The sequence below is a fragment of the Geotrypetes seraphini genome, chromosome 4 (genome assembly GCF_902459505.1).
Source record: "Geotrypetes seraphini chromosome 4, aGeoSer1.1, whole genome shotgun sequence".
In the NCBI taxonomy this organism is placed as follows: Eukaryota; Metazoa; Chordata; class Amphibia; order Gymnophiona; family Dermophiidae; genus Geotrypetes; species Geotrypetes seraphini.
Genome location: NC_047087.1, coordinates 181,608,101 through 181,634,227, shown reverse-complemented (window position 1 = coordinate 181,634,227; position 26,127 = coordinate 181,608,101). Strand labels below are relative to the sequence as shown.

Sequence of the window (26,127 nt, the reverse complement as noted above, 5' to 3'; positions counted from 1 at the left end):
TGGGGTTGGGGCAGGTTAGTTGAAAACTGTAATCCACATTTTGGGTAATGCTTGTCATCGAGACTGTATTCCACCTCTTTTGATTTGTTTACATTGTCTCCCAGTTTTTAGTTACTTAGCAGCTTTGGCTTCCCCCTATGCCTCTAACTTTGACCTCCTTGATCTCTGGCTTATTTCCCGATGATTATACCACATCTCTCTAAGGCTCGTTGGGTTACCACCCAGAATTCCACCTTCTTTTTATTTTGCCTTGTCTCTGGAACCAATTCTCTCTCAGCCTTCAAGCTGAAGGAAATATGATCATGTTTAAAGCTTGTTTATAAATTCACTTTTTTAAAATCAAATTTGAAGGCCAAATTCTGGACTGTCTGGAGCTCCATCTCATCTGTATAGTTTTCTTTTGTTTGTTTTTTTTAATTGTTGTTCCTTTCCTATCAATTATTGGATTCTTTTCCTTGTTCTAAAATTGATGCAATTTTTATTGTACACTGCTAAAATCTTTTTTTGGCAAAGTGATACTGTATCAAATTTCAAATAAATTGAACTAAAACCAAACCATAATGCAGAGAAATGGGAGATGGTAGGCATAGCGAGTGAGAAAATGCAAAGGTTTCAGACTTGGCGGATCTGAGGGCAGGGGTCTCAGGTAGGGGAAGGGGAGTCCTGAACTTGGGCTGTGTGGGTATGATGTTCTTAAATTAGGAATCCCATATCAAAGGGTTACAAGCTTGAAGATACCAGGTTTGTTTGAGGCTTATGTTTTTTTTAACTTCCATTTCACTTCTCATTAAAGTAAATGGAAATTAATACTACTTTGGCTCAGGAATTGAAGGGAAGTTTCAGGGCTGAAATGTAAGTAAAAGTGTGTGCTAATTTGTAAGTATTTCCACTATTTTACTAATCAGTTCCTATTCTCTGGGCCTGGCCGATCTACACTTCATCAATCATTCTTCATCTTCCCCTCAGTCAGTGACGTAGTGAGGGTGAGTGGTACTCACCACCTGCCCTCATCTCAACCCCACTCCTTCCCCCCTCGTCCTGCTGCATGAACATGCACGCCCCTTCTCCCATTCCTCTTTAATTTTTCTGCCACGAGCAGCACCACAAATTTACTGCTCATGTTGGTGTCAGCTCTCCCTCTGATGTCACTTCCTAGACATGGGACCTGGAAGTGACGTCAGAGAGAGAGCCAATACTGGCGCAAGCAGAAGGTTGGAGTTGCTGCTCATGCCGGTGAAAAGCTAGAGGTATGATAGGGGTAGAAATGAAGGCACGCGTGCGATGGGGGGAGGAGTGGGAAGGAGCAGAGGGGCAGAGAGGACGACGGGTGCCGGTGACCCACCAAGATGGCGCCCGAGGGAGATCACCCCCCTCCCCTGCTCCACCCTTGCTACACCACTGCCCTCAGTGAAAGGTTGTACTCAGAAAAGATTCATTAATAGACTTCTATTATACCAAGCCGCTTCTAGGGACCGAGAACTGAACTAACTGGTCAGAGTTCAGCCTCTTACATGCACTTCAGAAAGCTTCTAAAAACAAACCTATTCTCTAAATTTGACAGTCCTTCTTAAGATATTTTTGGATATAACGTCTGCTAAATGCTACGACAAGTCTTGTTGTAGCTCTCTAACACCGGTCATTTTTACATCTTTTGTAAAATCCTATTGCTAACCACTTTGTAAATCTCTTTTGTTTATTGGAAACTTCTATACCGCTAAAGGGAGTCAATTCAGAAGGGTTTGCTTGAGGTTCTGTAAAGGTGTTACAATACACGAGCTTCTGTAGAGGTGATACAACAATACAGAGTTACAAAGAGCTTCTGCGCGGTGTTACAATACAAGGGCTCTATACAGAGTTACAGGGGCTTCTGTAGCTGTGTTACAATACAGAGTTATTAATACCAGCATAATTATGCCACAATCAATCATCCCACATATTTTCACATATAATACTAGGTTTACTATTGCAGCTAAGTACACAATATTTACACACCTCCTAAGTAGGTTGGCCAATTCAACTAAATCTAATCTATTTAAAGATATCTGTATCGTGTTTAATGTTTATCTTTGAAATATTATCTTCCTCAGAGTCTGGTTTTCTGGGCTTCTATGCCAAGTGTGCCAACTGCTTTGCCAAATTATGTTGTAGCTCTGGCATTGGTCAGTTAGACCTCTTTTGTAAATTTCCACTGCTAACCTCTTTTGTTGCTAACCGCGTCTGCCAAGTTAAGTTGTACCTCACTGACATTGTCAGTTGACCTCTTTTGTAAACCGCATAGAACCAAAAGGTTTTTGCGATATATAAAGAAAAATGTATTTATTTATTTTTTAAAAAAATTCTTTATTCATTTTTAAACGTACAATAAGTGCATCAATATTATATAACAAATAGATCATAAATATATCACTTAATAGTCATCAAGAGTACACATAAAATGCTATTAACCCCCACCCTTCCCAACCCTTCCTATTATATAATCAAATACAATGTACAATATACATTAATAAAATAATAAAATTATTCCCCCTCCCCCCTCATAATTGAACCTGTAAATCAAGGGAAAAGAATCATTTAATCATTGCAATATTTTGTTAATGGCTCCCACACATCTTGAAATTTTCTAAAACACCCTCGCTGTATTGCAATATATCTTTCCATTTTATAAATATGACAGGGAATTCCACCAAAAATTATAGTTTAGTCTACTCCAGTTATAAAAATGTATTTTAAGTGTGCTATGTTATGTTCCATGTAGTGTGCACTAAATCAGTTTACATTTTATTTCTTATGTAGCACAGATTATTTTTTTCATAAACCAAATCTGTGGCTATGCTAATTTCAAAAGAAATCACCATGCTAAGCTTCCCACTGTATATTACATCAACTTACAAATAATTGAACTTCCATTGTGATTTTGTAAGTCAGGTATGCTATAGCAGGGTGAGACTACAAGCCTAAAATTCAGTGACATTTAGCCAGCCGGGAACAGGTCCCGGCCAGCTAAATGCCACTTAACTGGCTATCTGCCAATATTCAATGGGAGAAAGCTATCTCCTAGTGAATATCCCACTCTCTGGATTGGCTGGTGACCGGCTATGTTGCATGGCATAGCCAGTCACCGCCAATAGTCAATGGATGGATGGCTAAGGCTAGCAGCTAGATAGACCCGCCTAAAGCGCAGGTCTGTCTTTCGCCATTTTGCCTTAGCCAGCTAGCAGCAGAATACTGACTTGGCTGGGTAAGTCTTTAGTGATAAACTTTGAACCAGATATTCAATGCCTGTAGCTGGACATAGCCCTGGCATCGAATATCCAAGGCTGCTGGTCTGAATATTGGGGCGGGGCTATGTATATTTTTATATCCAAAGTAACTGTGGGCCTGATTTCTCATGGTATTTTCTCATAGACACAAAAGGGCAATTTAATTGCAGAGAACCCACATTTTTGCACCATTTGGAAACATAGAAACATGACGGCAGATAAAGGCCAAATGGCCCATCCAGTCTGCCCATCCGCAGAAACCACAAATTCTTTCTCCCTCTGAGAAATCCCACATGCCTATCCCAGGCCCTCTTGAATTCAGACACAGTATATGTATATGTAAGCAAAAAGTGAAGGAGTGGCCTAGTAGACAGAGCAGCTGCCTCAGCACCCTGAGGTTGTGAGTCTAATTCCAACTGCAGATCCTTGTGGGCAAGTCACGTAACACTTTATTGCCACAGGTACAAAATAAGTATCTGTCTAAACTATGTAAACCGCTTTGATTGTGACCACACACAGAAAAAGCAGTATATTACATTACATTACATTACATTAGTGATTTCTATTCCGCTTGTGCCTTGCGGTTCTAAGCGGATTACAAATTAGAAGATATCTGGACATTACCGATAGAATTATATAACAAAGATTCATGTACATTACATGATACAGTTGAGAGTTACAAATTAGAGGATATCTGAATTTATCCGATGGAATAACATAGTAAAGATTCAAGTACTTACAGGATACAGTGGAGAGTAACAATATATTCGGGATTACCTAACATTGAAGGGATAAGTTTATTGTATACATGTTGTAGATGCTTATTTAGCGGTCTGGGTATTTTTTGGTAGGTATGGTTCGAGGGAATGACTGGTGTGCTATTCACGGGGGAGAAAGCATGTACGAGTGGGAGGAGATTAATAAGTAAGGACGTGTTTTTTGAATAGAACTGTTTTGATTTCTTTTCGAAACACTTTGATGTCTGTTGTTTTGATCATCAGTTTGGTGATGGTGGGGTCAATATACAAGTATACAAGTCCAATCCTCTTTACTTATGCATATAAGCATCCTAAGCACTATTATATAAGGCATGCACACATGCGATGACGTGCAACTGCAAAAGGAGTATACATGTGGATAGAATATGGGTCTGGCATAAACCTAGAGTTCCCATTTATGCACGTAACTTAGGTATCAGCAGTTACACCAGCTCTATGGCTGGTATTATTCAGGGCACCCAAATATTAGGTGCACCGATCCCAAGTTACGCCAGTATTCTGTAACAACACCTGGGTATCCAGGGACCATTATAACATATGCTCTTCTCACGTATTATTGAGATGCCTAAAAGGAGATACCCACTTAGGGAATTTTCCCCCTAGAGGGGGTCATAGCACCTATGTCAAAGCTGAGAAAGGTATTTCTTTTAAGCCTATTTTAGAAAGGCAACAGAAATATCTGCTGAAGTTGTCGGTTCCAAAGAACAGCACTCCCTCACGGGGTCACTTTAAGAATCCTAGCTCTCAAGGACGCTGTAGTGATGGCATAGCTCAGACAGGTCAGAGCAGGGAACATATCCTTTAGGCATGCCACATAAAACCCCAGAGCCCAGGCAGGCCATAGAGGCCAGAACAGGAAAAAGCAGACCCTCAGAGTATGCTTACACAACATACCTTTGACGGACCCAAGGGGAAGTAGGAAAATTTTGTATTTTTTTCACTGTGCACACTGAAACACTTAAGAACACAAGAACACTCATACTAGCCATCTAACCCAGTCCTCTGTTTCCAACAATAGCCAATCCAGGTCACAGTACTTAGCAGAAACTCAAATAGCAACAGCATAGGCTGGAGAAGCTGGGGCTCTTTTCCCTGGAAAAGCGGAGACTTAGAGGGGATATGATAGAAACTTATAAGATCGTGAAGGGTATAGTGAAGGTAGAGAGAGACTGGCGGGGGCAACAAAAACTAGAGGGCACTCAAAAAAAATTGAGGGGAGATAGGTTTAGAACAAATGCTAAGAAGTACTTCTTCACCCAGAGGGTGATGGACACCTGGAATGCACTTCCAGAGGAGGTGGTTGAGCAGAGTACGATTTTGGGTTTCAAAAAGGGATTGGGTGAGTTCCTGAAGGGAAAGGGGATCCAGGGGTATAATTAGAGGGTTACTATACAATGCAAAGCGCCCTTGAATAATAGATCACTACAGGTCATTGACCTGGGGGGCCGCCGCGGGAGCGGACTGTTGGGCATGATGGACCTATGGTCTGACTCGGCAGAGGCAATGCTTATGTTCTTATGTTATATCATGCTTCCAATCCAGGGCAAGCAGCAGCTTCCCCCATGTCTGTCTCAATAGCAAACTATGGATTTTTCCTCCAAGAATTTGTCCAAACCTTTCTTAAACCTAGCTACACTAACCACTGTACCTGACTCCTCCGGAGAGTGTGTGGTACAGTGGTTAGAGCTACAGCCTTGGCATCCTAAGGTTGTAGGTTCAAATCCCACACTGCTCCTTGTGACCCTGGGCAAGTCATTTAATCCCCTTTGCCCCAGGTACATTAGATAGAGTGGAGCCCATCGGGACAGTTAGGAAATAATGCTTGAGTACCTGAATAATTTGTAATCCACATAGAATTATAGGATATGCAGAATATAAATGAGATTACAACTCATTCAGACTATGGCTGCCAAAATAATTCATGGAAAAAATGAATATGATCATGTTACACCATTGTTGAAGGCATTACACTGGCTTCTGATATATTGGAGAATCCAGTTTAAATGTGTTCTTTAAGAGTTTATATGGGATCTTCTCTCCATTATTTCCTCTTTCTTATAATTCCTGTCATTTTCAGTCTACAAGGAATATATATAAATTTAAACTAATGTTCCCTGCCATTAAAGGGATTCAAACTTTAGGTAGGTTTCACATTCTTTGCCATTCACTATGGTTAAAATTTGGAATGAGATTCCATCGGTTATTAGAACTCTCCCTTCGCTGACTTGTTTTAGAAAAACCTTGAAAATGTATCTATTTACAAAATATTACATTACATTACATTAGTGACTTCTATTCCGCCAGTACTTTGCAGTTCTAGGCGGATTACGAAAGAAGATAACTGGACATTTCCAGAAAATTACAATTTAGGGAGCTGTTTACATGATTGAGACTTTGAAGAGAAAACTACAAGAGTGGGAGAGACTTTGAGGGGAAATTTACAAGAGAGGGGATGGACAAGGGGATGAGTTTTGATATCTAGATAAATTTTTTGAATAGCAGGATTAAAATATTTTACTGATATTCGAAAGATTTCCCTAGCTGACAACTCTCTGTTGATATTTACTGATTCTTCCTTTTTATGACTGTTTATTTATAGTCATAAGATAATATTTTCTAAACTGGTTCGAGTCCCTCTCGGAATGACCCAGTATATAAGACTAAAGATTAGATTAGATTAGATTAAAAAAAAAAAAAAAGAGTTCCAGAGGTTAAGGGCCATCGATGGCGTAAGGGCAAGGCAGGGGGCTCGTTCCCGAGTAATCTGCTCAAAGGATATGGCATTTTATTAGACTGCTGTATTTAAATTTCCTAAACTTAAGCTAACCTCTCACCTAACTCGTGATAACATAACATAACATAACTTTATTTTTGCATACCGCCATAATTAAAAGAATTCTAGGCGGTTTACACAAGAGAGAAAACCTGGACAATCAGCGAAGTACAATATTAAAATGAGAATACAGCATATTAACTAAAAAGACAATAAAAATTTAAGTAAAAGCGGTAAAATTATTATATCAGGAATAAAAACATCAAATTAAGAAATAAATTTATCAAATAATACTGTCTTAATTTCTTTTCGGAAGGCACTGTAAGATAACATGGCTCCACTAATATAGTTACCAAACCAGGACTGTTGTTTACTTGCTTGAAATGCAAGCATCCTGTCTAAAAAAGACTTAGGGCTCCTTTTACGAAGCCGCGTTAGCGATTTAACATGCGTAATAGCGCGTGCTAATTTGCCGGCCGCGCTAACCACTCCCGCCTCCTCTTGAGCAGGCGGTAGTTTTTCAGCTAGCGCGGGGGTTAGCCCGCGCTAAAAAGCTGCGTGCGATGAAGCCGCTAACGCGGCTTCGTTAAAGCGGCCCTTAAATTTACAGCCTAAAATCTTTGGGTATGCAAATAAGTTACAATTCCTGGTTAGCCTCACGGAATTATAGAGGCCATTACTTTTTTATAATATAAGTAACTGAAAGTACCAGAAAGGATGAAAAGAAAATGGTACAATGGCAGTGACACACACAGCCTAGAGAAACTTGACTGTGGGGAAAAATGCTGCCCCGACTCTCCTGCTCTTTGCTGCAGTGCGAGCCCGTGGTTTTAAAGCGGGGCTGCACTGTGGGGAAGAGCAGGAGAGTCGGGGTGTCATTTTTCCCCCACAGTGGAGTTTCTCATATCTAAGGCTGAAAGCAGGGAGTTTCAGGGCTGCAGGGCTGATTTTTCAGTGTGGGAGAGAGCAAGAAAGAAGTGAGCGACTTGTCTAAACCTCCGTAATAGGTGAGGTTCCGTTATAAGCGAGTCCATTATGATGAAATTATACTGTACGCAAAAAAAATATAATAAATCTTATGATCCAGGAATGTTGTGGTGAGATGTATCCATGCTGGATCTACAGGGCTGCAGAGTGCTTTTTTAAAGAACTATTTGTACATATTTTACACTAAAAGTAAAAAGAACTGTGTGCCTTCAGTATCAGAAGAATGAACAACTTGTCATAAATGCTGCATCAACTTAGGGCCTCTTCTATCAAAGTGCGCTAGCAGTTTTTAGCAAAGAGAGCCGCGCTGAATGGCCTGCGCTGCTCCCAAAGCTCATAGGAACTCTATAAGCGTTGGGAGCAGCGCAGGCCATTCAGCGCGGCTCACTGCGCTACAAACTGCTGGTGCAGTTTGATAGAAGAGGCCCTTAATGGAGTGAAGGTCAAGGTAGGAATGGAAGCCATGTTGGTAGCGGTCATGTGACACTTGCATTATGGAAGCAGAATTCAAGTTCCATCAATCACCAGTGTTCCCCATATTTATGTGGGGGTAAGTGTCCTTTATCTAATGCGCTGAACAAGATTTTATGCAAAGGCCCTTTGATTTACAGTGTATTATAGGTCTAGAAAATGTTACATTAAGGCTGATAAAGTTTTAGAGAGGGTTTGTTAATATAATCTGAAACTATTTGGTTTTGCATTCTTCAGTGCTTCTTTGCCTAATGACAAAATAAGTCATCATACTCCAAAATTCTTTCACATGAAAGGAATGGGATTGAGGAACATATTTTTCAGTGTGCTTGTAGAAACACTTAGGGGTCCTTTTATCAAGCCGCGCTAGCGGGGTTAGCGTGTCGGATATTTCATCACATGCTAACCCCCGTGGCAGCCTAAAATCCTAACACCTCGTCAACGCAGGCATTAGGTACTAGCGCGGTAGGTGGTTTAATGCGCAGTATTCCGCGCGTTAAACCACTACCGCGCCCTGATAAAAGGACCCCTTAGAGATGTTGTTAATGCTTCTTTTAAGAAGGAACTGCCAGATATACTCTCCTAACTGTGGCAATTTTCCCACTTCCCCAACATTGAAAATGTGACTTTAGTTCATCCAGAACCAGATTTAGACACCAGCATCTTTTGTTCTATAGTCCTTAAAGTCATTTCAATATCAGCATGCATACACTGGGAACCCTTCAAGCATAGGGTATTTTGTGAGTCCAGGTTTAGTATATTTGGAGAAATATTGCTCTAAGTCCTACTTGTTTTTCTTTTTCACAGGATCATCAGGACCAAAGTTCAGCAGCCTTTTCACCCGACCCCAGATGGGACTGGAACTCCAGTGAGTGCCCCGGGGCATACAATTGGTAAGAGCAGCCCTGGCTGGCAGCTATGGGGAGCTGGGAGAGGCTTGTAGATGTGTGAATTTGTACATGTTATAGTTGAATCCTGTCATACACATATATAACATTGCCCTAAAAAATATTTCACCACTTTTTTTGAGAGAGAAAGATCTAGAAAGACATAACTATATATAAATATAAATAAATAAATATATATATATATATATATATAGTTATGCAAAATATATATATAATATAGTTATGCAAAATATAAGCTTTGTATAGTGTTTTTAGACATTGTATATAAATAAATACATTTTTAAAAACTATACAAAGCTTTATGCAAATATAAGCTTTATATAGTGTTTTGTAAACATTGCATATAATATATATATATATATATATATATGCAAAACTATACAAACCATATATTTTGCATAATTCCATCAAAATTGACAAATTTCAGTAATATTTTGGATATATAATCCTGCACTCATACTGGTCACCTGGCTACCTCACTCAAATGAAGCTCCCACTACCTAGTGATTATTGTCATGATATACGCTGGCACCATTTTGCTGTAAACAATGTTATAATGCCCCTGTATTGTTCCATGGTGCGACCTCATCTGGAATATTGCGTTCAATTCTTGTCTCCTTAGCTCAAGAAAGATATAGTGGCACTAGAAAAGGTTCAAAGAAGAGCGACCAAGATGATAAAGGGGATGGAACTCCCCTCGTATGAGAAAAGACTAAAATGGTTAGGGCTCTTCAGCTTGGAAAAGAGACGGCTGAGGGGAGATATAATTGAAGTCTACAAAATCCTGAGTGGAGTAGAACGGGTACAAGTGGATCGATTTTTCACTCCGTCAAAAATTACAAAGACTGGGGGACACTCGAAGTTACAGGGAAATACTTTTAAAACTAATAGGAGGAAATTTTTTTTCATTCAGAGAATAGTTCATCTCTGGAACACTTTGCCAGAGGTTGTGGTAAGAGCGGATAGCGTAGCTGGTTTTAAGAAGGTTTGGATAAGTTCCTGGAGGAAAAGTCCATAGTCTGTTATTGAGAAAGACATGAGGGAAGCCACCCGGATTGGCAACTGTGAGAATGGGCTACTGGGCTTGATGAACCATTGGTCTGCCCCAGTAAGGCTATTCTTATGTTCTTATGTAACAGTTACTATGGTTTTCAGTGAGGAGGATCTGATCCTTATAAAAATTTGTAATTGGCGAAAGATTATGTTTTTCATAGACGGGTGCAAGGGTTTCCAGAAAGCAGGTGGAAGGGGGTTAGTTCAAAATATGTTTTGGAGAAATTGTGAGAAACAGGCTCAACTGATCACCAGTCAGGAAGCAATAGAGCCTGATCAGTTTGCACTGAAGAAAACATCATGACTGCTGAAGAACTAGGTAGTAGAGTGTCGTCATTTAGGTGGGTTGATCGGCGTGAGTGTAGGCTTATTGCAAATTTATTCAGGATGATATATTCTAAATTATATTGAAATTGGCCAAATTTTGATAGTTATGCGGGAACCAAATTTTGTATAGTTTGGGTTTTTGTTGTTTTGTTTTTTTTGAAACACAGTCTGCCCAATATTCAGTGCTATTTAACTGGCTAGGAATGGCTCCTGACTCTTAAATAGCATTTGGCCTTTTAAGTGCTAATATTGAGCAGGAGACAGCTGGCTATCCCTGCGGCATATTAATGCTTAGGCAGAATTCTCTAAATGGCACCATTGTCAGTGGCCGACAATCACACGACTGCAACGTTTAGAGAATCGTACCTCCAGCAAAGGTAAGCGCCAGAAATGTAGGCCAGGTTTTCAAGGCCTGCATTTCTGGCGTCTACCTTTGATGTAAATCGCGCCTTCCAGTGCCTAACGCCACTTCTGGCATTAGCCACGCCTAAAGGCACAGGTGGGCGCCTCCAGAGGCATGATTCCAACACCATTTTTTTAGGCACCAGTAGGTGCCTGGAAATCTTATTTAAAAAAACTCTTAAACAGTGTTTCCCTCTTAACTTAGGGCTCCTTTTATCAAGCCGCGTAATACCGCGTGCTAAACCGCTGGCCACGCTAGCCACTATTGCCTCCCTTGAGCAAGCGGTCGTTTTTAGGCCAGCGCAGGGGTTAACGCGTGCTGAAACATCGCGCGCGTTAACCCTGCTAGCGCGGCTTGATAAAAGGAGCCCTTAGGCACTGGTAGGTGCCTTCCGGCACCTACGTTAAGGCTAGTGGCTAGTTGTTAAGCCTAGTGGCTAAAGCTCAGCCTGCTATGTCATGCATTAGCCTCCGATTTTACACATTGACTGGCCAAGTTTAGCGGCCAAATCAGGCCAATGAAATAGCTGGTCTATCTTTGGTCGCTATAACTTAACCAGCCGGGTCTTAAAAATGATTTTGCTGGCTAAGAATCAGCCAGCCAAATATAGATTGGATGTTCAATGCTGGTAACTGGAAATAGCCTGACATTGAAAATCCAGGCTCGTATCTATCGCAGGAGATAACCTCCTTCCTATGGTCTCAATATTGGCTCCAGTGTGTATGTATACTTGTGTGTATATATATCTATGTAGTTGGGATGGCCTCCTGTTTGCAATCTGTTTAATCTACGCTGGTGCAAAGAATCACTGTTCTGTACAGGACTCTTCAGATTGCCGTGGGTGTAGCTTAACACCTGATTGTTACAATCCTCATTACTATCCCGTATCACAGTGTTTTAAACTTTTTTAAAGCAATTCTTTCTCAATTTTTAGTACAATGTTGGAGCTGCACTATTGAGCTAAGTCCATAACTTTAAACTTGGAAGATTGCATTAAAAGTTAAATAAGACACAATGAGCACTAAATAAGTACTAAAAAATTGAGAAATAATCGCTTTAAAAAGTTTAAAAACCGTGATACGGGATACTAATGAGAATTGTAACCATCAGGTGTTAAGTTACACCCACGGCAATCTGAGGATTCCTCTACAGAACAGTAATTCTTAGCACCAGTGTAGATTAAACAGATGACATGAACTAATATGCTGTAGCGGTGTTCTATATAAGAACAGAAAAATCACGTGGGAACTCTTGTTTGCAATGACATGGGATGTGTGAAAAACATATCCCATGTCTTTACATGTCATCGATGAATGAAAATGACGAGAAAATAAACATTTCTTGTTTTTCTGTTTGATGATAATAGTGGGCACTCTTTCAAAAGAATGCACACTGTTTATAAATAGGGCACGGTCTTTCAAAAGAACCACTGCGCATGTGTAAAGAGTAGGTGCTTGCACACTGTCAAGAAGAGAGTTCACCCCCTTTCCAAAGAGTAGGTAATGAATGGCAAAATAGCCAAACAGAAATGAATAGTTTATAGCTTATTGGCATATATCCCGCTTTATACAAAGCGGGTTCGAAAAAGAACTTACATAATATTATCACATCACACAAACAAACAAAACATTTCAGCAAGCAGCGCCTACAATTATATTAACGCTACAATCCCCATATTTCATCATACAAAACAAATACTTTGTCCAGTAACTTCTTAAAATTGTGCAAATTTCCCTGCTCCCGGATGTATAGAGGGATCTCATACCTGCCCAGGAACATTCCTGGAAATGCAACAGGAAGTGACACAAAATGAACATTTTCTAGTTGTCCATCCCTAATATCTATATCTACATATATGAGGCAGCTGCAATCTGGACAAATGCCTTAGGCAGCTAAATCTGTGGCTTTTCAGTGGCATTATATGGGCAGTGTCACTGAAAACATATACTGATCTTCTTGAATAGTGTCAGGGTGGTACGAGGTTGGAGTCCAACTCTATGGATGCAAGCAATATTCAGTCTGATATCCAAATACTTATCCAGATAAATTTTGGTCCAATAGAGGTGGTGCTCAGTCCTTCTATGTATATTCTTTTTATATTCTATGTATATTCTTTTTACCTATATAGCAGAATTGAACATTCCTGAATAGCTGAAATACTGCTGCTGTGTTTAAATATTGAGCCAATGGTTTATAGCACTGTCATCATGCATATAAATGTGAACGTGAACTTCTCGATGTGAGAACAGTTAGTTGTTAGTCTATCATGATCAAGGAGTCCTTTACTATGTCTTTTTATTATTACTGGCTTATTTCAACTGTCATTATCTGTTTTTTAGCTTTGGTGATATAACAAATTACAATCTACAATAATAAATGATAATAAACGATAAAAAGAACATTACAGAAAACCATTCACATGATCACGATTCTGCTGATATTCAGCCGTCCGCGGTCAGTGTTTTTGTGTTTGCCGCCAGCTATATTCCCAGATATTCAATGCTGAGCCATGTCTGAACTGGCATTGCTTATCTGGGAATAAATTGGCTGCTAAAGCTTAGGGTCTGGGTTCGCTATACGGCAGCAATATTGGTGGTCGTGACGGCGCCATATAGAGAATTGTACCTCCAGGAACGATAGGTGCCAGAAATGTAGGCCAGGGTTTTCCAGGCCTACATTTCCAGTGCCTATCTATGTTGTGAATCGCTCCTACATAGGTGCTTTAGGCCACCTAATGCCATTTCCTGTGTTAGCCACGCCCACAGTGGCGTTAGGCAGCCTGAAGCATCTAAGGGAGGTGTGATTCCAGCACTGATTTTTTAAGTGCCAATAGGCACCTTGAAACTCAGTTAAAAACATTGAACGGCATTTTTTACTGAGCTTGGGTGCCTACTGGCACCTATAGAATCAGTGCCAGTTAGAGAATCCAGGCCTATGTGGTTAAGTGCAATATTTAGTCCTTGACTACATAAGATGATCCACATAAATAGAACTGCCATTTATGCAGCCCGATTTAGGCGGTTATCTTATGCGGTTAAGGGCTTTTACCTCTGGAACGCCCCAAGTTAGCTGGTTTTGGCTCAGGTGCTAACCGCGATTATTCAGCAGCATTAACCAGTTGAGTGTGGCTGAATATTCAATGGTTAGCCACTGACAAGTGATTTAAGTAGGCAGGAGCCTCTTCTGCCCACTTAAATCATTTGAAATATCTGCCAGATGTTCTTGATCCAAAGGCTTACAAGTCTAAGCGCCAGATTTAAGGCTTGGACTGAAAATACTGCGAACATGCAAATAATTGTAGGTATGCCAATTTTTTTTCTCTCATTGCACTACATTTAAGGCTTGGGGAAACAAACATAAGTTCCAGAAGTTATGATAATGAGATCTAAAGTAGGCAGTTGTAGCTTTACATCACAGGAAACACTGGACTTCAGGTTAAGTTGCCTTTGATTGGACTTTTGAGAGATTTGTTAGCAAATGTTAAATAGATTTCATGAAAGATTTTGAAAATGTGGTTGCTTCTTAGAAGTGGATGCATGTCTTAAATTATATAAGAAACTTCTACCAGTAATACTGAAGAATAAAAATGAACTTTTTTCTGTCAGTGAAAATTCCCGCTAAAAGTATGTATTGCCCAAGCTTTTCATTCAGAAGTTTCCATCTTTCCCAAAGAAATATTAACACGATTAATATGTTTTCCCAATGTGAATGACCTGTACAGAACAAGTATAATATATATTCAACCTGAAAGTACTTTTTAATTTGTTAATTTATGGAAGATTGTTTAAATTTTGCATGAAACTGAAACCATAAATATGGTACAGTAGAGCAAAAACATAATCAGTCAACAGAGAGGAAAAAAAGAGACCAAAAGGTGAGACACAGCAGAATAAAGAAGAAGGGAGAGTTGATAAGCTTAGTGTTGATTCTATCTGTGTCTGGTCTCACTCACATTTTCTTGAAGAAGAGGGGCAAGATGTTGCTAAATGTTCGTCATTAAGGCCCCTATTCACAAAGGTACAATAAGCTTTAACGCCCCACAATGCGTGTAATTACTGAGTAGGCCCCACTGAAAATAATGGTGCCTGCACTAAATAATGTGCCTGTTGGTGCATTACCACTTAACACACCTTTGTGAATAAGTAGAGGACTTTTTTTTTTTCTCTGTGACCATTAACCGTCATCCCCTTAGTGTTAGGCCCTAAAGCCTTAGCATTAATTTCCTAGCAGAAATCAATGTTGTAGTTATAGCCATTTTGTTACCTTCTTTAAAAGTAATGACTCAGGCCCAGATGCTCTCAAATCATCATTAAAATCCCATGGGTCGTGATAGTGACAGTAACATTAACAATTTCAAAATGATGAGCGATTCCCAAAGAACATCACAAGCAAATAAACTTTGCAGAGGTCCATGGATAACCCATCTAATCAGTCGTTGGAGAAAGCGACTGACACATGCAGAATAGTCCATGGAAAGAGGCATAAATGTGTGCATGGTCCAGGAAATGCTACGTTGCAGCAGCAGGAAATGCTACACCATAGCATCAGTCATAGGTGTGCCTTATTGACAATGCTATTGGATGGAAAGGAAGGAAGGGGAGGGACTGGAGAACTACCAGCAAGCCAATGGCAACTTTCAATGAGTTCACCTTTAATACACGTGCTTGAGGTGCGGTTTTAACACACGCATATATGACAATCCTGATTGGCTCTGTTTGTCGCTCGAAAGCCACAAAAAGATTTTTAGGGCTGGGCAGTTTGACAAAACTTAGGACATCACAGCAAAAATTCCCATTACTCCTCATTACTGGCTAGGCAATTAAAAAAAGATTATTTTTCTGTTGTATGCCTGTGTTTTAAACTTTCATGTCATGCAATTATCAGCCCCAGCAACAGTTGTGGCATCACAGACCAGCTGGTAATTTTGGAGCATTAAAAGTTGGCGCTTCAGTTTGTGCATCACCTGGAGAGTTCATTTTAATATTAATGACCTCATTATGCTACATTTACATAGTTGAGCTGGAGGCTGGTACAAAGGATGAAAAAGACCGTGCTGAGCCATTGTGTGCATTAGTAAGTGAAATATTTCAATGCTACATCAGTAAGACCTGGTTTAACTTCGATCTTTAAAGGCACAGTGAGTTTAGAGCATTGGGGCCTCAGTGTCTGTGAGAAGATGTGTAGAATACTAACAGGCGAGCTGTTCCTGATGTTCTTGGGCCTGTTCTTTTTAACATTTTTATAAACAATATTGCTGAAGGGTTGTCGGGTAAGATTTGACTCTTTGCGGATGATACCAAAATCTGCAATAGAGTAGACATGCCGGATGGTGTGAATAACATGAAGAAAGACCTGGCAAAGCTTGAAGAATGGTCTGAAATTTGGCAGCTAAAATTTAATGCTAAGAAATGCAAGGTCATGCATTTGGGCTGCAAAAACCCAAGGAAGCGGTACAGTTTAGGGGGTGAAGAATTTATGTGCATGACAGAAGAGCGGGACTTGGGTGTGATTGTGTGTGATGATCTTAAGGTGGCCAAATGGGTTGAAAAGGTGACGGTGAAAACTAGAAAGATGCTAGGTTGTATAGGAAGAGGTATGGCCAGTAGGAAAAAGGAGGTATTGATGCCCCTGCATATGATTTTGGTGAGACCTCATTTAGAATATTGTATACAATTCTGGAGGCTGCACCTTCAAAAAGATATAAAAAGGATGGAGTCAGTCCAGAGGAAGGCTACTAAAATGGTATGTGGTCTTCATCATAAGGCATATGGGGATAGACTTAAAGATCTCAATCTGTATACAGGCAGGAGAGGGGAGATATGATAGAGATGCTTAAATACCTACGTAATGTTAATGCGCATGAGTCGAGTCTCTTTCATTTGAAAGGAAACTACAATGAGAGGGCATAGGATGAAGTTAAGAGGTGATAGGCTCTGGAGTAATCTAAGGAAATACTTTTTTACAGAAAGGGTAGTAGATGCCTGGAACAGTCTCCCAGAAGAGGTGGTGGAGACAGAGACTGAATTCAAAAGGGCCTGGGATAGGCACGTGGGATCTCTCGGAGAGAGAACAAGATAATGGTTACTGCGGATGAGCAGACTAGATTTCCAGTGCCTATCACTATGGGCTTGGCTAACCCAGGAAATGGCATTTGGTGGCCTAAAGCACCTATGTAGGAGCGATTCACATCATAGATAGGCACTGGAAATGTAGTCTGGAAAACCGTGGCCTACATAGATTTCCAGTTTCTATGTTTCTATGTGTGTCTCTTGATTGTTTTGTCACTTGTGTGTCTTGTACTGTGCCAAAAGACTTGTCCACTCTTTTGAATATCAACTCAATGTGGCAATGCCAGTAGATATCACTCCTACTCATTCCTGCTTTGTGAAGCCTGGCTGGTGTTTAATATCACCTGTCTGCTATTTAAAATCATATCAGTTTTGCTTTTCCTTCTTTCCCCTCTTCTGTAGAATGCAAAAATATGTTACTTTTCATTTTCCCAATGAGATGTGATGCGATGTGATACAAGGGTGGTTTGAAAAGTTTGGTAAAAAAACAAGAAGTTAAACAATGTAGTCTCCATTGAGGGCTATATACTTAGTCCAGTTTTTTCATAGCTATTTTTCCTATGATATGAAAAAACTCACTGCATGGAGACTACATTGTTTCACTTGCTTTTTTTTTAATCAAACTTTACAAATTACCCTTGTATTTATAGTCTGCCAACTCCCAACAATTAGGTACAAAGCAGATTAACAATTAGAACTGACCTACAGAAATCATTCAATCAGAGCTTCAAATTCAGCTTCTGAAACAAATAAGTCTTCAATCTTTTCTGGAAAGATATATATGTAGGTTCAATCCTTATTGCAATCGGTAACGAAGACCAAAATTGAACTTGTAAAGATTGCTTATATCTAGACCTGGAAAAAGATAGAAAGTAAAGCAATCGATCTCCAGCCCGAAAAGAAAGAGATGATAAAGGAAAGGAAAACAATCCAGTCATATATTCTAGAGAAATGTCTGTATAAATTTTATAAATCCAACATGCCAGTGTAAATTAGATCACAGCACAACAAGAAAGTTGACCCTGATTCCTCCACAAAAGGAAACACAACCAATAGCAAAAAACTTGTGGAGAGTCGATGGCCAAGATGAAGGCTTTATTAGAGCAAATAAAATTAAAAAATTAAAAAATCCACATAAAAATGTCTAGGGCCTGAATCACTAGAAACATATGGACCCAACACGGTTTGTGTTTCGACACTATTGTCTTCCTCAGTGCATCTCAACAGTGCAGAGGTTATTATTTAATTCACAAGCCTGCTTATAGGACCTATAGGGACCCCTGAGGAAGACAATAATGTCGAAACACAGACCATGTTGGGTCCATATGTTTGCAGTGGTTCAGGCCCTAGACATTTTTATGTGGATTTTTTTTATTTGCTCTAGTATAAATTAGATTCAAGACTTTACTAGTAGCCACTGGAGCCTTAATAGACAAGGAGTAGAATGATCAAACCTCTGGTTTTTTTAAAAGACCATCTTCACTGCTGCATCGTAGTTCCTTGAGTCTAAGAACACAAGCAGCAAATTCTCACAATGGACAGTACAAGAAGGCCAAAAGATCTCTCATATTTCTGATCTATAAAGTGTTCATGCTAGTTTTTAGATTGTCAAGCAATGTGTTTTTCAACTGTTTATGTATAAAATCCTGCTTTTTCACAGAAGCTGAACTGCAATGGAAGCTTTTCAGGGTTCAGGAAATATCCACTTGTTTCTATCATATTCATTTTCTTCACTTCTCCCCCAATCTGCTTTCTTGAGAACAGGGTGGTTTGCAGGCATTTGCCATTGCTCTTGATTTAATTGTAGACTTTGTTTCAGGCATCTCTGTTCTGTTTTAGTACTGGATATTTTTTCTCTCTGCTTGCCTTGTGCATATTAAAATTCATTTTTCAGCAGTGGGGTTACTGTATAACTAAACAGATATGAAACCCATTTCAAGGAGAACCTATTGTCAGGGGTGCAAAAATTATGTTTAAATCATTTTATTAGAAAGAATAACAAATCAAACAAGACACAACTAATGGCAAGAACCATGCTTACAAAAAGGAGTTGAAAAATTAAATCTTGAATACCACAGTAATTTCATAGACTTTTCAACTTTGTCACAATAGTTCCCCTCCTTGTACCACACCTCCCTCCCCTGCAGTTATCAAAGAGTCCAGACGACCATCGTTTTATAAATGTTGTAACTCTGTGCCAGCTGAACATATAAGTCCCTAATAACCAACATGCGGTAAAATGCTGCATTGTTGTGCTATTTCACCTCACAAAAATTTACCACAGGCTTCATTGCAGATAGGGTTGCGAGATTTCCTCATTAACATAGTAACATAGTAGATGATGGCAGATAAAGACCCGAATGGTCCATCCAGTCTGCCCAACCTGATTCAATTTAAATTTTTAAATTTTTTCTTCTTAGCTATTTCTGTGCAAGAACCCAAAGCTCTACCCGGTACTGTGCTTGGGTTCCTACTGCCGAAATCTCCATTAAAACCTACTCCAACCTACTTTTAAAATGACCAAGTCAAAATGATCTACCAACAATAAAATTTAAAAAAAACCCCACAAAGCACACTGTACGCATAGAAAATGTTAATTATCATTCCTATTCCGGGATTTTTTCAAAGAGGTCAAAGCAGATGATTCTATGCACTGTCACCTCAGGAACAGCCATACATTCCCATTGAAGCCCACCCCAGCCCATCCCCCACCAAACGGCCATACACAGACACAGACCGTGCAAGTCTGCCCAGTACTGGCCTTAGTTCAATATTTAATATTATTTTCTGATTCTAAATCCTCTGTGTTCATCCCTCGCTTCTTTGAACTCAGTCACAGTTTTACTCTCCACCACCTCTCTCGGGAGCGCATTCCAGGCATCCACTACCCTCTCCGTAAAGTAGAATTTCCTAACATTGCCTTTGAATCTACCACCCCTCAACCTCAAATTATGTCCTCTGGTTTTACCATTTTCCTTTCTCTGGAAAAGATTATGTTCTAAGTTAATACCCTTCAAGTATTTGAACGTCTGAATCATATCTCCCATGTCTCTCCTTTCCTCCAGGGTATACATATTCAGGGCTTCCAGTCTCTCCTCATACGTCTTCTTGCACAAGCCTCCTATCATTTTCGTCACCCTCCTCTGGACCGCTTCAAGTCTTCTTATGTCCTTCGCCAGATACGGTCGCCAAAACTGAACACAATACTCCAAGTGGGGCCTTACCAATGACCTGTACAAGGGCATCAACACCTTCTTCCTTCTACTGGCTACGCCTCTCTTTATACAGCCCAGCATCCTTTTGGCAGCAGCCACTGCCTTGTCACACTGTTTTTTCGCCTTTAGATCTTCGGACACTATCACCCCAAGGTCCCTCTCCCTGTCCATGCATATCAGCTATTCACATCCCAGCATATACGATTCCTTCCTAGATACCTGGCCCTGGCCCATTTCGCCCCAGCCCTGCTCCCCGCCGAACCTCCTGTCTCCTACCCCAAGGTCTGGAGGGCCTCTGCGTGTATGCGTACATTGATGCAATGATGTCACACACATGCATGTGTACACATGATGTCATCGCATCAACATCCGCACATGAGTAGAGGGGCTCCAGACACAGCCCTGAGCTCAGGGACTTCCAAAACCTGGACAAACTTCCAGGATTTGGAAATCCCTCCGGGCACCTGGATAGTACTCTAAAAAGAGGACATGTTTGGGTTTTCCCGGACGTCTGGTAACCCTAATTACAAGTTAGTTAATTCTACAGGAAATCTACTTTTACTGCTGTAAGGAATATCTCATGTTCCTGGTTGCAGCAACACAAAAATTGTTTGTCCCAAGTCAGGCCTGCTATATTTTAAAGTCCTGGATTAGTCAAAAATACCCCCACCCCCATGTCTCAACACTGTTTCTAGTACCCTCCTAAGCCCCTACACCTAATCTTTCAAACTAAGCCCTGGCTCCCAAACTCTGATCTCACTACCCCCAAAACACCCATAATCCTTCTCCTTTCAAAATATCCTCTATATTCTCAACACCTACAGGATGTCTCTCTGGTGGGTAGTAGGGGAGGAGAAAGACTAAGTTATCCCTGGATACTCACGCTCTGTCCGATCCCTGAATATAAATGCTGGCCTTAGCAGTAGGTTCATGGTATTGCCAGGAAGTCAAACTATCAAATAAAGGAATGCTCCCTGTGTCCCCCCTACAGGTAGTGCCAGGAGACTACTCATGGGGGACCAAGACCATCATTTTGATTCAAAGAACTGTCAGAGCAGGAGCACCCAGAGATAACTCCTGTCCTTCTAATCCCCACTAGGAAGACAATGGGGGTGGGGGGAGAAGGCATTTTGGAAGATTTGGGGGATGGGAATCAGGATTGTGGGGTTGCAGGGGTATTTTTTTTAAGTCAGGCATTGGCTCCTTTAATTTGCTCTCTGTGAGCACTGGGCCATGCATTTTCAGCTCAGTGCCCTCTTGGAGGAAAAATACCAACCTCTGTGGGTATTGCTATCTTTACATGAATTACACAGCTTGTGAAGTTTCAAGCATGCTATGCTATCCATTTTGCATTATAATGAGCTACTTTGCATACATTTGCATGCTTTGCAACTCATTATTATTTAAGTTGCGTTGCAGTAAAATAATCCTGCGTGAAACCACATTATTGTCAAGTCACCAATTAATGTCTGTTAATTGGCAAATAACGTGCATTATTAACTTGACAGTTTAGACCCTGTAATGTTTATGTTCGGAAGACACTGAATGTATATGTTTTATGTCTTCTTTTACTTCATCCTCACTTCTTCCTAACCCATGCCTTTTTTTTTTTAACATGTGACTTTGGCCATTTTATAAGTAACATGCTCAAAGTTATACATGGTAGCGCTCCAGATTTTGTTTAAAAATATTTATTTTGTCAGTGCTATCGCCGACTGTATCATTAGCTGCTTTCTTTTCCAGTGATAGGCACCAACAGCCCACCTCATTGTACATTAGAAATGAACAGCCTCCACTGGAGCTATTAAACTGCACAGATATTGTTTTTAAAAAATAATATCAGGAATCTGAAATAGGGAATAGCTCAAAGTCATAGCTTAACCATGGCACAGCCATCATTTCGATGAGCTCTGTAATGCAGGTTGCACTTTTCCCCAAAGTTTATTTTGTTTACATCTGGGTCTGGATTTTCTTTGAGCATGTTCTCCAGTTCTTGACTTAAGAGGATTCCTATCCATGTCATCCATTTGCTGATACACATTAAGTCAGTCTGATCTAGGCCTTGTACAGTACGATGAAAGAGACAGAATCTTGCATCTTCTTCAGTTGATTCAATAACCTGACACTTTGGTGAACTGTTATATGAACTCATGTAATTTCCCAAGTATTAATAGAATGCTGTCAACATAGAAAAAGATTTTATATTTCACTTGTACTCAGCTTAAAGTTCTGAACATATGTACCTAGAGGAGAGGAGAAGCAGAGAAGACATGATACAAATACTAAATACTTGAAAGATGTTAATGAACAAATGAATCTTTTCCAAAAACAAGAAAACTGTAGAACAAAAGGACTGAAAGTGGATGTTTTGAATGCCCTCCTGGTGGAGTGATGTGGGACAAAAAAGGTGATGGAATTCCAAAAGGCTTTGGAGAAACACAGAGGATCCATTTATATCAAGAGGATCAAAGGAAAATTCAGAGTGTTTCCAGTCAAAGAAAACCATAAATGATGTTTACACTTGAAAAAAGCATAGAGGTGAGTAGCAGAATGGCAGTTACAACCCTAACCATCTTACTGAGCAGACTAGCAGAATCATGCTGGTCTTTATCTGCTGAAATTAAAAAAAACGCACAACGAAGGTGACCTCTGGGTTCTAGAAAGTTTTATTCCTTTCCAATAGAGCAGGGGTCCCCAAAGTCCCTCCTTGAGGGCCGAATCCAGTCGGGTTTTCAGGATTTCCCCAATGAATATGCATTGAAAGCAGTGCAGGCAAATAAATCTCATGCGTATTCATTGGGGAAATCCTGAAAACCCGACTGGCTTTGGCCCTCAAGGAGGGACTTTGGGGACCCCTGCAATAGAGACTCGACACGTCTGTGTTTCGGCCTAAACGGCCTTCATCAGGAGTCTTAACTGTTAGTAGAGACTTGAGAAACAGTCCTCTTTAATCTTATGGTTTGGAGGATCTCAATGTGATGTAACATTAATGAATGTCACAAAGGAATTAAAGCCAAATAAAGTGCATGTGGTTTCTTCCACACTGAAAATCCTTCTAAAACCACAAGCTTAAAGAGGACTGTTTCTCAAGTCTCTAGTAACAGTTAAGACTCCCGATGAAGGCCTTTTAGGCCGAAACACAGATGTGTTTAGTCTCTATTGGAAACAAACAAAACTTTCTAGAACCCAGAGGTTGCCTTCACTGTGTGTTTTTTAATTTCTCCAGTGTGTTTGTTACTGTGGTCTTTATCTGCTGTCATTTACTATGTTTCTATGTTCTGGCCCCATTGCTTATCACCATTTGTGGGTGTTGTCTAATGGCCACTGCCAGCGATTAGAGAGCCAGAAAGGGAAATAAAGGAGACAGCCAACATCCCCTACAAGCACAGATTTATTTCTTTTACTTATATAAAAAATATTTCTGCACTACTTCCTTGGACTAGTTGCCTGAACTGCTGAAAGAAACTGAATCAAAACACACACTTGACTTTATGCCATTACATAGGCATCAGAACACTTTTTTGTTTGGAGGGAAGGGGGGGGGTAACCCAAAAGCTCCACTCTAGACCTGCCCAAACTCCACCTAAGACCCCGCCACATAATAATAGTACTAATTGTAATACCATTTCTTCCATTCACTCTTCATATACACACAATATAATTTTATAATCTGTCTTTTCCTCCTTCCAACCCCCCTCCAGTATAGCTATTCTTATATTCTTATCTTTTTAAATGAACCTATATAAAGTTTATTTCCTTGCATTATTGTATTGAAAGAGGATGAAGTGTTACTTTGCAAGCGTTTTGCAAGACAAGCAAAACATTTTATTAAATTTTAACTTGATATACAAGCAAGGTCTTGCAATACAAATACATACAGCAGAGGTGCCCACACTTTTTGGGCTTGCAAGCTACTTTTAAAATGACCAAGTCAAAATGATCTACCAACAATAAAATTAAAAAAAAAAACCCACAAAGCACACTGTACGCATAGAAAATGTTAATTATCATTCCTATTCTGGGATTTTTTCAAAGAGGTCAAAGCAGATGATTCTATGCACTGTCACCTCAGGAACAGCCATACATAAATAGACAAATACCCCCCCTCCCTTTTTACTAAACCACAATATCAGTTTTTAGTGCATGGAGCTGCGCTGAATGCCCAGCGCTGCTCTCGACGCTCATAGGCTCCCTGCGCTAAAAACCACTATTGTGGTTTAGCAAAATATAGACAGTGGATATAAATTCAGACACATTTTGATCACTAAATTTAAAATAAAATCATTTTTCCTACCTTTGTTGTCTGGTGATTTCATGAGTCTCTGGTCGCACTTTCTTCTTCTGACTGTGCATCCAATCTTTCTTCCCTTCTTTCAGCCTGTATGCTTCCTCTCCTCCAGACCTCATTCCCTCCCCCAACTTTTTCTTCCTCTCTCCCTGCCCTTTCTTTCTCCCTGCCTCCTTTTCTTTTTTCTCTCTTCATGCCCCCTTTCTTTTCTGTTTCTCTTCTTTCCTTCTGTCTCCCTGCCTGCCCTCTTTCTTTCTTTCTCCCTTCCCTCCCCCAAGCCACTGACACTGCCGCTGCCATCGGGGAACAGGCCCCAAAGCCGCCGCCGCCGCCCCAAGCTCTCCCTGCGTCGGGCCGACCAGCATTCCTCTCCCCGACATCAATTCTGCCATCAGAGAGGAAGTTCCAGCCCAGCCAGGCAGTGATTGGCTGGCCAGAACTTCCTCTTCGACGGCAAAATTGACTTCGGGGAGAGGAAGGCTGATCATCCCGGTAGATCGCCAAGACAAAGTGAGTCTATCACGTAGCCTGGGATGGGCTCCGCGATCGACTCACTTAGCCTTGGCGATCTACCGGTCGATCGCGATCAACCTATTGGGCACCCCTGACATACAGTATACACACTTCACATCATCACAACTGAGCCGATGGTTCTTCTCTCTCTGACACTGCAAGAGCATAATGACTGTTCTAAACAAGCAAAGTCTTGCAATACGAATACATACAGTATACGCACAACACATCATCACAACTAAGCCAATGGTTCTTTTCTCTCTCTCTCTCTCTCTCTCTGACACTACAGAAGTGTAGTGACTGTTCTAAACAAGCAAGGTCTTGCAATACGAGTATGTACAGTATTTTGTATTAAAGTTTTTGGGTTGTGGAGTTTCCATTATTTCTTATGAGGAAATTTGCTTTGATATAAGTGTGTTTTGGATTACAATCATGTTTTCGGAACGAATTATGCTCAAAAACCAAGGTTTTACTGTACTTTGTTTTCTGTGTTAATAAATGATGTGGGCATATAGTTTTCAGGTTTGTAGGGGTCTTTATTTTCTTTGGTATTACAACAACTAATGCCGAATTCCTGTGTGAAGAGAGAGATCCATTCATCTGAATCAATATCTCTATTAATTCCTCTATATACTATACATTTTATAAAACTCCCTGGGGGAACTTTCTTTTCCCCATGCTTTTTTTGAGGGTAGGCTAGAGATTGCTGCCCTCGCTTCTGCCAGTATAGACCAAGCTAGGTCATCAATTCTCAGTAGCTCCATTTTCTTTAAGAGGTCTTCCAATTCTGCCATGGGTAATGGGCCTTGAGACATATATAAAGTTATATAAAATTTTTTTAAAATTTCTGCAATTGATTTCTGGTCTGCTATGCACTGATTGTTCTGGTCAATTAGACTGGTGACAAGATTCCTTTCTTGTTGCCTCTTCATCTGTGCTGCCAGTGCGTGACTTGCCTTCTCCCCTTCCTGATAATGTCGTTATTTTAAATGAAAGAGGGCAAACTGAGTCTCTTTTATTAAACTGTGAGCTGAATTCAACCTGAACCATTGTTAATATATTTAATGCTGATTTTTTTTTCT

At 40.2% G+C, this 26,127-nt stretch overlaps 1 protein-coding gene across 15 annotated transcripts in view; it reads left to right on the top strand.

Annotated features, from left to right (window-relative positions):
* The window catches only part of PAX2 (paired box 2), a 371,803-nt gene that overhangs the window by 101,085 nt on the left and 244,591 nt on the right, over positions 1-26,127 (top strand). For all 15 annotated transcript variants that reach the window (XM_033942589.1, XM_033942601.1, XM_033942593.1 and 12 more), the window contains one exon: positions 9,078-9,163. In XM_033942589.1, coding sequence (XP_033798480.1) covers positions 9,078-9,163 — 86 coding nt within the window. The remainder of the gene's footprint in view (positions 1-9,077; positions 9,164-26,127) is intronic.